The 13,936-nt window shown below is 33.1% G+C and overlaps 1 protein-coding gene across 1 annotated transcript; it reads right to left on the bottom strand.

The window, feature by feature from the left end:
- Nucleotides 1-4,307: 4,307 nt before the first annotated feature.
- LOC150038412 (serine/threonine-protein phosphatase 7 long form homolog) lies at nucleotides 4,308-5,748 on the bottom strand. Its single transcript, XM_090313081.1, has 5 exons — nucleotides 5,162-5,748; nucleotides 4,996-5,056; nucleotides 4,701-4,911; nucleotides 4,513-4,595; nucleotides 4,308-4,412 (listed from the first exon to the last, which is right to left on the bottom strand). Exons 1-5 carry the CDS (start codon nucleotides 5,746-5,748, stop codon nucleotides 4,308-4,310), a joined length of 1,047 nt encoding a protein of 348 aa, XP_090169207.1.
- Nucleotides 5,749-13,936: the final 8,188 nt, after the last annotated feature.

Raw genomic sequence — 13,936 nt, 5'->3', positions numbered from 1 at the left:
TATTAGTATTTAGTCAAGAATTTCTTGCTTCAGTGAAGGAGTATTTGACTGCCCCTCGGTAGCATCTATTCTGACTCACTAAAGTATCATTGCAAATAAATAATGAAATTTGGGTACATTATTACATTTTGCTAAATTTTGATTGGGTTTAAAAACAATTTACTAAATATAATTTGTTTATTTTTCAACACGTCAAATTCTATAATTCAACTTTTAGCTTCTGGTAAATTCAACAGTGAAGGTTATTCAACCTGGAAATTGAACATCAATACAATAATAGTTGTGGATGGTTTAAGGTTCGTTTTAATAGTGGAATGTCCTCCAAATTCTAGCTTAACCGCAATCTGAAATATTCGGGATGCGTATGACAAATGGGTTAAGATAGATGAAAAAGCCCGAGCCTATATTTTAGCTAGCATATCTAATATGTTGACTAAAAAGCATGAGAGCATGGTCACTACTAAGGTGATCATGGAATCGTTGCAGACAATGCTTGGACAATTATCCTCATCCATTCGGCATGATGCTCTCAAATACGTTTATAACTCCTGAATGAAGGAAGGGACTTCTGTTAGAGAACATGTCCTGGACATGATCGTCCACTTCAATATAGTCAGGCAAACATGCTATCATAGATGAGAAGAACCGAGTCAACTTTATCATAGAATCTCTTCAAAAGTGTTTCCTGCAATTTCGAACAAATGCAGTGATGAACAAAATAGAATATAATCTGACTACTATTCTTAATAAACTTCAGACTTATCAATTCTTGATGAAAAATAAAGGCCAGGAAGGGGAAGCAAATGTTGTAGCTCCTGAAAAATTCCAGAAGGGATCATCATTTGGAACTAAACCCTCTGGTAAGAAATCTTGACCTTCTAAGGATAAAAGTATCCAAATGTAGAAGAGGGGAAAAGAGAAAAAGGAAGCACTTGCAAATAAGAGCAAGGCCAAAGTTGCTAAAGGAAATGTTACCACTGCAACGAAGATGGGCATTGGAAAAGAAATTTCTCAAAATACCTTGCTAAAAAAAAGGTTAAAAAGGCAAAACAAGGTAAATTTGATTTACTAGTGATTGAAACATGTTTAATGGAGAATTCTCAATTGATCTGGATACTAGATTCAGGTGTCGCTAACCATATTTCCACTTTCATTTAGGAAACTAGTTCTTAGAAACAACTAACAGAAGGTGAGATGATTTTCAAAGGCTTTGTGGGTTTGAGCTTTATTGGTGACTTTAGCCCAAATTATAATATCAAATTGATCAAATTAATTTAATTTGATCCAATAGTCATGATGCAAACAAGTGACATTAGTGGAATCTACTAATTTATATCTTCAATTTCAATTTAATTTGGGAAATAATGTGACAATTTGTGATTGGTCCAAATATTTCTCTTCAAAAAATGCCCTCTTTTCGAGATTTATGCATACGCATGAATCTCAAAAAAAGATAAAATTTGAGTCAAAATACAAGTTATGTTCTTTTAGGTTTGACTCAATTTAATGTGTCGACTACGAATTTGGTACATAAATTTTATTTGATTTTTTATAATTAACATACATTTTTATGTCAACCTATCAAAACATGAATTAAGGTCAAAGTTTTGATTTTCCTTTGTCGACATAAATATTGATTTGAATTTAAGTAGAATGTAGGCTCTACATAATTAAAATTCAATTTCAATGCAAAACTAAATTGTTACCCAATATGTTTGGCTTGAATTTATAATAGAATTTGGAAATGAAATTTGAATTTCATTTGCTTTTTCTTTTGGAATAAATTTTGGATCATGCCCAAATCTTAATTTGAGATAAACTTGAGATATTATTCACAATTTAATTTGGTTTAAAGGTAAAATTTTAGATTTGGATAATTTGAATTTGAGATCAAATTTGAAATACAACCAAAATTTTAATTTGAGATAAGTTTGTGTTTTACCCTCTATTTATTTAACCTTAGATTAAGGATAAAAGCCAAACTTGATAATTTGAATTGAAGATTAAATTTGGAATGTGGATGAATTTTAATTTGAGATCATAATCTAAAAAATAAAAAGGTCAACTTGAATCAAAAGATTTAATCCCAATTTAGATTTAAATCTGATTTAGATGTAATTAAGAAATCTCTTCCGATTTGAATTCAAAATCAGAATCCTAAGAAGATTTCGAGGGGTTATTTAGATAGAAGGGGCGGTTTTGAAAATTAATTGGGGAAAAGTGGTGGTTTTTTGTCCCCATCTGAATGCGTCTCTTGGAATATTTTATTATTTTTTTGCCCCGTACGCCGCATTTAAAAAAAAAAGAAAATTAAACCGGTCATTCAAGAATATTTTATTTAGTTTCTTTCCCCTATATGCCGCATTAATGTGTCTGTTGAACACAATCGCACACAATCGCTTAGTAAACTATGTGATCGTTTAGTAATTATACATGATCGCACACATCGCTTAGTAAATTATCCACGATTGTTTAGTAATTATACATGATTGCACACAATCGTTTAGTAAATTACTATGCGATCGTTTAATGCATCATTTGGAAATATTTTATTTAGTAAATTACTATGTGATCGTTTAGTAAATTATACACGATCACACACAATGGCTTAGTAAATTATCCACGATCACTTAGTAATTTATACACGATCGCTTAGTAAATTATACACGATTGCTTAGTAATTTATACATGATCGCTTAGTAATTTATACACGATCGCTTAGTAAGTTATACACGATCGCTTAGTAATTCATATATGATCGTTTAATAATTTATACACGATCATTCACTTATCAATGATTTGTTTATTCAACTGTAGATCAATGACGTTACTTTGCATCTTTGTACGATTTAATGGGGATTGGAATGAGTCCGGAAGAAATTATGTTGGTAGTCATATGAAAGATCAGAAAGTTAGAAATGATATAACAATCATTTAAATTTATCTAAACAATCACTTAGTTATTTATATTCTGTACAACACCAATTGTATGGTACAATATATAATTTTAGCACAAATTTATCTAAACGATCGCTTAGTTATTTATTTACTTATTTAGATGTACAACACCAATTTTATTATGCAAATTTAGCACAAATTTATCTAAACGAAAACTAAACGATCGTGTAACATTTAGGTAAATGATCGTTTAGTATTATCTAAACGATCGCTTAACAAAACCTAAACGATCACTTAGTATTATAAATCAGTACACGATCGCGTAATGGATATCTAAACGATCGACAATTAGCTAAACGATAGCCAAACGATCGCATAATGGATATCGAAATGATCGCGGAACAATTAGCTAAACGATCACTTAGTATTATCTAAACGATCGAATAATAAAACCTAAACAATCGCTTAGTTTTAGCCAAACTATTGCTTTATAAATTAGTACATGATCGCGTAATGGATATCTAAACGATCGCTTAGTATTAGCCAAACGATCGCTTAGTATTCTCTCCGATCGTTTAGTAATATCTATCTGATCGCTTAGTATTCTCTCCAATCGCTTAGTAATATCTATTCGATCGTTTAGTAATATTTATCCGATCACTTAGTAATATCTATCCAATCGCTTAGTATTCTCTCTGATCGCTTAGTAATATTTATCCGATCTCTTAGTATTCTCTCTGATCGCTTAGTAATATCTAACTGATCGCTTAGTATTCTCTCTGATCGCTTAGTAATATCTATCCGATCGCTTAGTATTCTCTATCTGGTTACTTGTAATAACTATGATTGATTTGATAGTAATATTGCTATTTTGAGCTTAAGAAATTGCTATGATTGATTTGATATACTCGATATTAATTTTTAATTTCAAATTAATTTTTTGTTTAAAGTTGTTAGATACTTATGCAAAAATATAGATATTAACTTTCGACCATTGTAAATAATTGAATTTCAAGTGCATTTTCGTAATTGAATTTCACAATAAATTTAATCATATGTACAATGTTCTTTATTCACAACTAGAAGAAGATCCTCTATTACACCTAGATGATCATGTTGAGTATCATAGTATCCACGATCGCCACGCCCTCTTACACTTGGTGGTTGACTTTCCTTTGGAAAATGTATACCTCACTATGTTGTCGATATGTAACATACTGGTCATGGATATTTTGATGAACATGTGAAGTTTAGACTTCTTCCATGCATAGTGTACTGAAGGTTGTTGGAAAAAAACCAAATGTCGAGGGAGAGGACATCATGAAAGTGTACTGATTGACTGGCGTTGTTGGATATTCATTCCAAACATTAGGTTGAATAGGAAAATCCTCATGTCTTGCTGGATCACCTTATTCTTCCATTGGAACGTCACCATCGAAATATCGCACTCGATATATCGAGGTGAGTCTACGCAAGGCTCTTTGAGCAGATATTGGAAAATTTGGAAGCTCGGCCTGAAAAAGAATTGAATAACAAGTTAATGACTTTAAAATTTATTTTGGTATGCAATGAAGAAATAAAATCAAACAATCATAGTAAACAATAAACTCATACCAACAAGTGATAAGATTCTCCTGCTTTAGTTATGTACCGCCTGCTCACAGTGGAGCACCATTCAATATATCCAGGCTCGATTCCTACACCGTTATTAATAAGAGGTCCATTAATAACCAAACTGTGTCGATTTTCCCAGATTGTAATTTGAGGAGCCAGATATGCAATCCAGTCTCACTCATGCCTACCCCTTAGATCATCTGAATGAAGTCGAGCGTCCGTGTTGCAAGGTTGAGGAATTTGTTGTAACATCCCAAATTGACGCATCACACAATCTAGATGATGCCACTTCACAACGAAGAAGCATATGAGTGGACATCTGGATGTCCATATCTCATTGTCATCGAGATAGTATGGCGACAATAGTTGGATCAGATGATTATATGGCTCCCAAATAATCTGCATGCATATGTGTCAAAAAATGAATTAACCAGAGGATTGAAACATTATGAATATATAATATATGAATGAATAAAATATTACCTGGTTAGGCATATGTGTATCCAGTATGTGCCTATACTGTACTAGAACATGCGTAGGTGCTCTAATTACTTAATAGTTGTCATTCCATCTACAACAATCAGAAGTTAAATTTTAGCTATTAGTATTTTCATAATGAAAACAACAATAATGAGGTAAATATGCTTACCTTACTACAAGTGGTCTATCGCCTAAGTTATGCTTATATCTATGGAGTCGTCGAGGCGCTAGAAGAGGAAATTGATCCCATGCCCAAATTTGTAGCAATAAAAGTGGGTCTGCAATGTCTTTTCCATCTATAACTGCACCCTTGCAGAGTTGCCTATAAAACCATACAAGACATCCAGCGCCCCAACTGCAAGTCCTGGCAACATCAAAATCCACCAAGAGAGGAAGATACATCAGGTGCACTTTGCTGTTGGATTTGTCGGAAAATACCGATCCTCCAATCAACGTGAGAATATATGCTCGAGCATATCGTTGCAGGTCCTCTTCATCTGCATGGTCTGGTAGATGGGTGAAGTTGTTAAATTGATTAGCTAACCATTGCAGGCTTAGACGACCTCCCTTATTCGTGGTTACACCTAAGAGAAGGGCACAAATTTGTTCCCAGTCATAATTTAGAGACCCGATCAATAGTCTTCCATTAATTGGGAGTCCAAATTGGATGGCTACATCTTGAAGTGTAATTGTACACTCTCCATGCAACATGGGAAAAGTGTGTGTCTCCTGGCGCCATCGTTCCACTAATGCCATTATCAGATGTCAGTCTAGTTATATAAATTTTATACAAGAGACTCCGTAGAATCTGATAGCTCGTAGATAGTTCAATATATGAGGGTTTGGGTTCCCCTGCCTGTGAATAATAGCCTCTTTTCACCGACAATGCATTGCATCGATATGCTTGTCTTCCCAAATAGCCTTAGATCTTTGGTTCCGTTGTAAATACAAAACTAAGTTGTTGTATGGCCCTGTGGTAACATCCCCGTCCATCTAATCCCATAAAAACAATATTAAATTTAGTAAAAATCAATGTGATTACAATCAACAAATATAATGTCAGTTAATAAAGAATATACGTTTCATTGTATAAATACAATTAATAAATACAATGACAATTGATAAAGAATACACCCTTCATTGTATAAATGCAATCAATGAATACAATGACAATTAATTAAGAATACACCATTCATTGTATAAATACAATCAATAAATACAATGAAAATTAATAAAGAATATACCCTTCATTGTATAAATACAATCAATTAATAAAGAATAAATAAGTAAATGAAGTTACAATCAATTAAATACAATGAGAATTAAAATTAAATAGCTAAGTCATATCACGAGCTCGATTGGGACAATTCCATCTATTATGCTCTTCTTGTCTACAAATTGTGCATTGTGTCTTGTACCCTCCAATCCATCTCGTTTTTCATGCGAGAAGTACACGGTCTGCCAACCTTCCTAACTCGTGATTCATCTGGATAAATAGTTGGGAAGTTAGGATCAGACCAACATTTTTTTTTATCAAGGATGGGCTTGAACTAGAGTGAATAACATGCCAGATAAGTGAGAATTTTGTAATAGTCTTCAATGTAGTGAAAGTAGTCTACCCCAATGGTCTTACATGTAGCCATAGCATGAGAACATGGGATTCCAAAACTCTTCCACTTATTGCATGTGCATGTTCTTTAACTTAACTTTACTCAATGTGTGTTTCCACCATTTGGTGTTATTGGGTTGATTGAGGTGGTGACTTCACACAACCCTATTCAATGGTCAAATAACTTAATGGAATGTTTGGTTGCACGTTGTTCCCAACGACTTAGTTTCTTTACCACATATCTATAACAAATATGACAATTACTTAGAATACCTCGATAGTTAGTATAAAAACGTGGATAACTAAGATGTGAATAATTTATCTCGTGAAACATTCTCCCGATTCAAGAGTAGTCTCAATTTTTACACGACGAGCAGCGAAATAAGCAATAGTTCGATAGAATGTTGCTTGGACTAGTGCAGTGATCGGTAGCTTACTGGCTCCTTTCAGAACAACATTTGTACTTTTGGCCACATTCGTGATTAGCCATCCATAACGATGACCACCATCATATGACTGTGTCCACTGCTTAGGATCTATGGAAGCAAAATATCGTAAGCAATTAGGATTTGCTGTTTGAAGTTTGGCCATACAGTCATTAAACTTCCGAACTTGAAATTTTGATCATGCACTATACACCAAACTCTTCAATAAACTATTTTTGAACTTATCGTTAAAATTACTCGCCACATGTCACAAGCAGAATCTGTGGTGTACTCCAACCCAACTGTTGCTAAGGTTTCTAATTGCAGATATAATGCCTTTGTGTCTTTCTGAAATTAGACACATTCCCCCCCTTCTATGCACCACATGATCCCATAAATTCCTCAGAAACTAACCCCACGAGTCAGCACTTTCCTCCGGTACAATGGCATATGAAACCGGATAAACATGACCATTTGCATCTACTGAGGTAGTTATTAACAATGTTCCTTCATACTTCACAAACAAATGGGTTCCATCAATTTGAATTAGCGGCCTTGAATGCTGGAAACCCACGATAATAGGTCCAAACGACAAAAACATTCTACTACACATTGCAAGCCTTTCATCACAATCCACCTCATTTAGCCTCCAATGGACGACTGTAGCGGGGTTTGTGATTTGCAAGATATTCATCCATTTAGGAAGCAAATTGTACAATTCGATCCAATCTCCGAATATCTTCACAATTGTCTTTCTTCATCCATCCCACACTTTTCAGTAACTGACGGAATAACCATACTATTTCAAGATAATATCTTGTAATGTTTTGATGTCAATTGACGGATTTTTTTTTCACTATGTTGCTTACCTCAAATGCAATTAGATATGAGTCCAATTTATTGTGATCTTGGCTCAGTCTTGCATACACAGAAGAATGCGGGCCATTGTACTGGGTGATTTCAAATGTACCGTATTTTTTAAAACAAACAACGTGAAGTCTCCACGTGCACCCTTTGCTATATCTCTTATACCTGACATCCCATGTTGTTTTCTTCGACTCAATGACTTCAAAATTTTGATTTCGAATGATTAATAGTTTTTCACTGCATTTTTTAAATCCAATTTGGAATTGCATATCATCCCCTTAACCAGTGAATCAGACCCCATATTACTATTATCCCCCATTGTCGAATCGGATTTAATGGTCATCTCGTTCAGGTCTATCTCAGAAAATTTTTCCGGTACTTCATGTATGCCATAAAATTGAGCAGGTAGTTCATCTAGATCGATATCATCATCGTCTATTTTAACTTCTTCGTCGTTTGTGGCAATAGTTAAATCACACTACTCATCTTGTACAACATGGCTTTCCAACTAAACATTAGTTTTAACTTCTTCTCTCGTTGATGTTGGACTTGGGACACTGGGTTGGGATATATACACTTTAACTCTATTTGGAGGGTATGAGCGTTGCTCATCATGAACCGTATATCAGTCTCACTTCGTAATGAGATAGGGATATAGAAAGTAGATTCCGTTACATAACTACCATATCTAAATATTACTTCTACCCCATCATCTCTATTTATGGATAACGCATCACATAATCCATCGATTAATGGATTAAAGTCAACTTGACGATGCATGTTTATAAGAAGAGATGGTTACCTATCATATTATATCCCGTTTGCCTCATTAACAATGTTTCCGTGCATATAACATAAAAATTCCACAACGTCTATCGTAGTTTGGCAAATGCAATCTGATATTTATCATAATATTTGTAAGTATGTATTAGACCAACAATATTAATGTGTTATTACTATTTTTTTTAATATGTACAAATAAAGGAATGTTTTTTTTAATAAACAAACAAAATATTAAGACATGCATCATCATTTGACCATAAATAATTGATAGATATTTCTTTATATTGACATGAATCTTTGTTCTTTAATCATCAGAAAATTTACGACAACATAATATTACTACAATAACATTAACATTTAATATTCAATAATATATACATCATTCCAAATAATGGGTAAATAACTATATACATACCTTTTAAATGACTTGATTGTAGAGTTTTCTCAGAAATACTGTACAAAAAAAAAAAAAAAAAAAAGTCAATAAAAAAAAAAAAAAAAAAGTCAATACAAAATTATGGATATTTTTTAACTATGTAATATTTTTTTTTACTAAAATAATATACATTAGTTACATATTAATAAATTTACATTAATAGCCATTAGGAACATATTATATTATTTTTATTATTGACTTTTTTATATGTTTCTAAACTCTTAACTCTTAACTTTTTTATATGTTTTTTTTTCTTTTCTCCACAAAATAAGGTAATATCACTATTCTTTTTTAAATATCACTATTTAAAAATAACTTTTATATAACTTTTACATTTAAAAAAGATTTATTTTTTCCATTAAGAACATATTTAAATACCTATTTTTAGATTCCGTTAAAATTTTCTCCCAACGTGAATTATGGATAATTTTTTTTTAGAAAAAAATTGTATTAGACTATTTTTACTAAAAGTATGGAAAAAAAAACCATTATTTTTACTATGTAATATTTTTTAAAATAATATCACTATTCTTTTCTCCACATATTCTTAATTTTACATTAAAAACTACTAATAAATTTTAAAATTTTAGTAAAATGAAAAAATATTTAAATATAAATTTTACATTTAAAAAATTTATTTTTTTCCATCAAATACATATTTAAATACCTATTTTTAGAATTCATTAAAACTTTCTTTCAACCTATTTTTAGATTTATTTCTTTTTCCCGTTAATTTTTTTTATTAATGATTTTTTTATATGTTTAAACATAAATAATTTGAGACTATGATGTAATATTTAAAAAATCTAAATATCAACCAAATACCAACCAGAAAAGCAACAACAGAGAATGTATCGACTTATTAAATATACTCAACACACTATAAAAAATATATATCAACTATAAAAAAATATATCAACTTATTAAAAGAAAAATATTGCACACTACCAAAAAAAACTTTGCACCTTACCAGAAAAACTTTGAATAATATCCACTGTAAACAAAATAAACATTAAAAAAATAAGTAAAATTTATCAAAAACTTAATTCAAAGTTAAAAAAATATATATATCAACTTACCAAATAAAATACTACATTGAAACAAATGAAGGTAGAAAATGATCGATATTTGAAAATAAATGAAGAATATGGAAGAAATGAAGGAAATATTATTTTGGGTGAAGATGAAATAGGGGTTTTGGTGATGAAGGGGAAGATGAAATGAAGATTTCAGTGAAGGAGAAGATGAAATCGGTGAAGGAGGAGGAAATCAATGAAGAAGAAGATGAAATTGGTAAAAGGAGAGAAATTTGTGAAATGAAAAGATGAAAACGATAGGAGTGAAGGTAAAATGTGGGATTTTTTATGCTAAAACGGGGGAAAATGCCAAATTTGGTCAGAATGGTCAAAATGCGTCTGTTCAACATACGCATTTTGACCGCAGTGCGTCAAAGTGAGTTGTCAACTCACTGTGAATGCGTTTGACACTCTGAATGCATCTGTTCAACAAACGCATTTAGAGTGAGTTGTCAACTCACTCTGACGCGCGCGTGACTGATTTAATTTTTTCTTAAAATGCAGGCTACAGGGCTAATACTAAGCGATCGTTTAGATATACTAAATAATCGTTTACGTTTTATTAAGAGATCGTTTAGAGAATACTAAGCGATCATTTAGCTAACTGCTCCATGATCGTTTCGATATCCATTATGCGATCGTTTAGATAATACTAAGTGATCGTTTAGCTAATACTAAGCGATCGTTTAGCTAACTGTTAGCGATCGTTTAGATATCCATTACGCGATCGTGTACTAATTTATAAAGCGATCACTTAGTTTTTGTTATTCGATCGTTTAGATAATACTAAGTGATCGTTTAGGTTTTGTTAAGCGATCGTTTAGATAATACTAAGCGATCGTCTACTAATTTATAAAGTGATCGTTTGGCTAATACTAAGCGATCGCTTAGGTTTTGTAAGCGATCGTTTCATTTAGATAATACTAAGCGATCGTTTACCTAACTGTTACACGATTGTTTAGTTTTCATTTAGATAAATTGTGCTAAATTTGTAGAATACAATTGGTCTTGTACATTTAACTAAGCAAATAAAAAACAAAGCGATCGTTTAGATAAATTTAATACAATTGGTCATGTACATTTAACTAAGCAAATAAATAACTAAGCGATCGTATATAAATTACTAAGCGATCATGTATAAATTACTAAACGATCGTGTATAATTTATTAAACGATTGTGTATAATTTATTAAGCGATCGTGGATAATTTACTAAGCGATTGTGTGTGATCGTGTATAATTTACTAAACAATCGCATAGTAATTTACTAAATAAAATATTCCTAAAAGACGCATTAAACGATCTGTAAGTAATTTATTAAACGATTGTATGCGATCGTGTATAATTACTAAACGATCATGGGTAATTTAATAAGCGATTGTGTACGATCGTGTATAATTACTAAACGATCACATAGTTTCATTAATGCGGTGTACGGGAAAAAAACTAAATAAAATATTCTCGAATGACCGGTGTAATTTTTTTTTAAATGCGGCGTACGGGACTAAAAAAATAATAAAATACTCCAGGGACACGCACTTGGATGGGGACAAAAAAACCACCCATTTTCCCTAAATATGTTGAAAACCACCCCTTTTCCCAATTAACTTTCAAAACCACCCTATCTAAATAACCCGATTTCGATGGTCTTTTCTTAAGTCCTTGACTTGAGCGTTTCATTGGCTTCAAGCTTAGTGTTCTACTGAGTTTGATCTCAGTTTTTCGTTCCTTGTAGACTGGACATGATCTTACATATGAGGTCTAGCCAGGAAGACCAAACATCTCACATATGAGGCAAAGTTAGAAAGATCAGAATTGATCTCGCATATGAGGCCGGGTCAAGCGAACCGAACTTAATCTTGCATATGAAGTGTAGTCAGGCGGAATGGAGTTGATCTTGCATAAGAGGCATAGCTAGATAGACCAGACTTGATCTTGTATATGAGGTGGAGCCAAATGGACCAGACTTGATCTCGTATATGAGGCAGAGCCAAGAGAACCAGACATGATCTCACATATGACGCGAAGCCAGGAAGACCGAAATTGATCTTGCATATGAGATGAAGCCAGGCGGACCGGACTTGATCTTGCAGATAAGGCATAGTTAGGTGAACTGGAGTTGATCTTGCATAAGAGACGAAAGCAGGACCGGACTTGATATCACATATGAGGCGAAGCTAGGAGAATCTCACATATGAGGTAGAGCCAGACAAATCAAACTTGATCTCGCATATGAGGTATAGCTAGGCGAACAAGAGATGATCTTGCATAAGAGGAGAAGCCAGACACACCGGAGTTGATCTCGCATATGAAGTTGAGCCAGGTAGACCAAAGTTGATCTCACATATGAAGCAAATCTAGGCAGACCAAAGTTGATCTCGCATAGATGCAGAGTTGGACGGACTAAACTTGATCTCGCATATGAAGCGGAACTAGACAAACCAAACTTGATCTCACATATAAGGTGGAGCCAGAAGCACCATGTAGTTTATGTACTTACGATAAGAAGTTTTTTACATTAAAAATTAAGAATCCCCTATTTCATCATGACTTAGATAGATCATCTTCTTCATTTGTAGGATTTATCACCATAATGAGTTTTGGCTTCATCATCAAGGAACCTTCTGTATTTATGCCAACAGATAACCTCCTCTTCATGCGTGAAGAGACACAACTATAAACCTTCTCGTTGTTCCTTTCTTCATGAAATGGTTTTGCCTTCAAGGTTTTCACCTTTCTTTAATGTTGATCATTTGTCATATTGAGACGATCAAAAGCAGATGTTGTAGGTCAAAATTTCTTTGATGTAGAGATACTTATCCTTTTGAAAGCTAAAGTTTGAGTGGAAATAGATGCTGAACATTGGTTTTCTTCTTCTATTATGGCCATACTCAATCTTTGGAAAACTGAAGATTGAGCACTTAAAAGCTTAATACGATTGAAGATAGAAGCTCTTTGCTCTATTTCTCTTGAGTCGTCCTATTCTTCAACATTATATGATTGTTGTCGACTCGCTATGTTGACAGTGTGACATGCAATAACTTTTGATACTTCCTCTGGATGATTATCGAGGAAGCTTTTTGGGAGGAATTCTGCCAAAGTTACTAGTCATTGAAGTTGAAGGAAGTTCTCATCTTCTTCCTTAGCAGGATTAGGCTTTCATGCTATCTTTTTCCCTTCGTTTTTCTGAGCCTTGTTCCCTTTTCCGTAAACTTCGATAGGAATACGACTCTTTTTCCGTAGAACTCGATTTTCTTCTTTTTCGACGAGTCACAATGATCCATCCTTCGTCCTTGTCACCATCAACATGTTCATCTTTGATTTGAAAATTTGACATTGGGATCGCTTGTTGAAACCGAACAACTATGAGTTTAAGTGTCCTAAACTGGATCAAGCTTTATATTTGATCATATAACGAAGATGGTATTGGAACACTTGATGTTGCCGCAACTACAACATGGTTATCATAGCCACTTCATCCAGCTTTAGCTTAATCTTCTTTTCACGAGCTAACTTTAGGATCAACTTCTTCAAGACAAAACATTTTTCAACTGGGTGACTAACGACTCGGTGATACTTGCAGTAGTTGGGGTCATTGAGTTTCCTTAATTTCTTCGGTCGCTTGCACTCTGGTAGTTTGAATGAGTTGCTTCTCTAGCAGTTGCTCTAACATGTCTGCAACATCAGAATCAGGTAATAGATAAGTCCTTAATCAAGCAGTTGCACTAACACGCCTCAGTGGCACCATT

Source organism: Benincasa hispida, chromosome 1 (genome assembly GCF_027475165.1).
Source record: "Benincasa hispida cultivar pf3 chromosome 1, pf3_genome.v1.1, whole genome shotgun sequence".
NCBI lineage: Eukaryota > Viridiplantae > Streptophyta > Magnoliopsida > Cucurbitales > Cucurbitaceae > Benincasa > Benincasa hispida.
The sequence above is the reverse complement of the archived record's forward strand: the minus strand, read 5'-3'. Positions and strand labels throughout refer to the sequence as shown.